The 1,677-nt window shown below is 44.3% G+C and overlaps 1 protein-coding gene across 2 annotated transcripts in view; it reads left to right on the plus strand.

Moving 5' to 3' along the window:
* The window catches only part of acsl3a (acyl-CoA synthetase long chain family member 3a), a 31,278-nt gene that overhangs the window by 25,422 nt on the left and 4,179 nt on the right, over positions 1 to 1,677 (plus strand). For both annotated transcript variants that reach the window (XM_024277586.1, XM_024277587.1), the window contains exons 9-10: positions 607 to 746; positions 834 to 1,006. In XM_024277586.1, coding sequence (XP_024133354.1) covers positions 607 to 746; positions 834 to 1,006 — 313 coding nt within the window. The remainder of the gene's footprint in view (positions 1 to 606; positions 747 to 833; positions 1,007 to 1,677) is intronic.

A 1,677-nucleotide genomic window follows, 5' to 3' on the forward strand; every position in this document is an offset into this window, starting at 1 on the left:
ATATGTTCCACTTCAAACTAGTTTGTACTTTTCTATATCTTTATAAATGTTCATATTTATAGTTGGTTTCTTCTTTTCACTTCTTTCCAACTTGGTGTTCTCACAGATGGAAGAATTACATCCATCTTTAAGTTTTTGGGGTTTTTTGAGAAAAACATTAACTTCTTAGAAATATTTGGACATTTCTGTCAGTCTGATATCTTTAGCAACATGAAGGATTCATATCTTAAAATTGTCTTGCTTTTTTCCTTCTGTTGAATTACTGTTTTGTTACAAAGCTGTGGAGCTGCACATGAACCAAAGCTTTCTTTCAGTGCCACCTTATAAGCCTCTTTCAGTTCACGGGTTTGGGCCGAATCCAAATCAGTTCCCTATCCCTACACAGCTCTCCATGCGGAAAGAGATGGGAAAATAGTGTCCTCAAATTCAGACGTTACTCACCCTTGATGACATCATCACTAGTTGCCAGTCATCTATGTTAGCGTGTAGCTGCCAGCGCTCTGAAAATACATAACATTAAAGAGTCATGCTAAAACAAAAAGACATTACTTACATTTAAATGTAAGCGTATGTGCTTCCTCATTTCTCATCCACCCCTGCCTGCAGGAGATCATGGACCGCATCTACAAGAATGTGATGGGTAAGGTGGAGGAGATGAACAGCATCCAGCGAACACTCTTCATCCTGGCGTACAACTACAAGCTGGATCAGCTCGCCAAGGGCCGCAGCACGCCGCTGTGTGACAGGTGTCCAGCTGCTCTGTCAGAAGTTGTAATCTTTAACCGATATTTGAAGCTAAAGCAACGTCTCTGATCCTTCTGCCAACAACGCAGGCTGGTGTTCAGAAAGGTGCGAGCGCTGCTGGGAGGACGGACGCGGGTTCTGTTGTCAGGCGGGGCGCCGCTCTCTGCAGCGACGCAGCGCTTCATGAACGTGTGTCTATGCTGCCCGGTGGGGCAGGGCTACGGGCTGACGGAGACCTGCGGCGCCGGAACTATTTGTGAACGTAAGCAAGACAGCGTGCATGACACCTGCACACAACATGGTCTTCATTACCGGATCTAGGCATTTGTGTTATGCTGTGGACAGAGATGTTATGTATTCATTCAAAAGTTTAATTCCATCAAACGCACGTTTGCTAAATTCATTCTGACTGTCCAACTGCTGCTTAGATGTTTGTAATCTTAAAGTCCCACTCCATTCATCTTTTGATCTATTATAATTTCGTTCCCAGTGGTTATTTAATCCTAATTATGCCGTTTTTAGACATCAGCGTAACGGTGGTTATGTTGTACTTTGGCGTGCAGCTGTTGGCGGTTCCAGGGTCCTCTGCTCTGGTTTGTGTGTAATAACTCACCCTGACTGGACAGCAGAGAATCTACAGTCTGGAACTAGATGGAGATTTGGATTGCACAACACTTTGATTGATTAATATGAAAATGTATACAACGTTAAGCAATGGGTTACGTTATTTTGGCAATAACCTGGTAGCGGTGGGGAGGACACAGAAGGAGTTCGTCACAGTCGGTGGGGGAGAATCCTTCCTGGTCTTCCATCGCGTGTGGGACATGTTGCGGGGGGGGAGGGGAACCAACAAGTTCGGTCAAAGTCCTGATCCAAGTCTTCATATCAAAGTAATGTTTGGGGAATATGGAGCTTATGAAACATAAAAAGTAG

The sequence above is a fragment of the Oryzias melastigma genome, linkage group LG13 (genome assembly GCF_002922805.2).
Source record: "Oryzias melastigma strain HK-1 linkage group LG13, ASM292280v2, whole genome shotgun sequence".
NCBI lineage: Eukaryota > Metazoa > Chordata > Actinopteri > Beloniformes > Adrianichthyidae > Oryzias > Oryzias melastigma.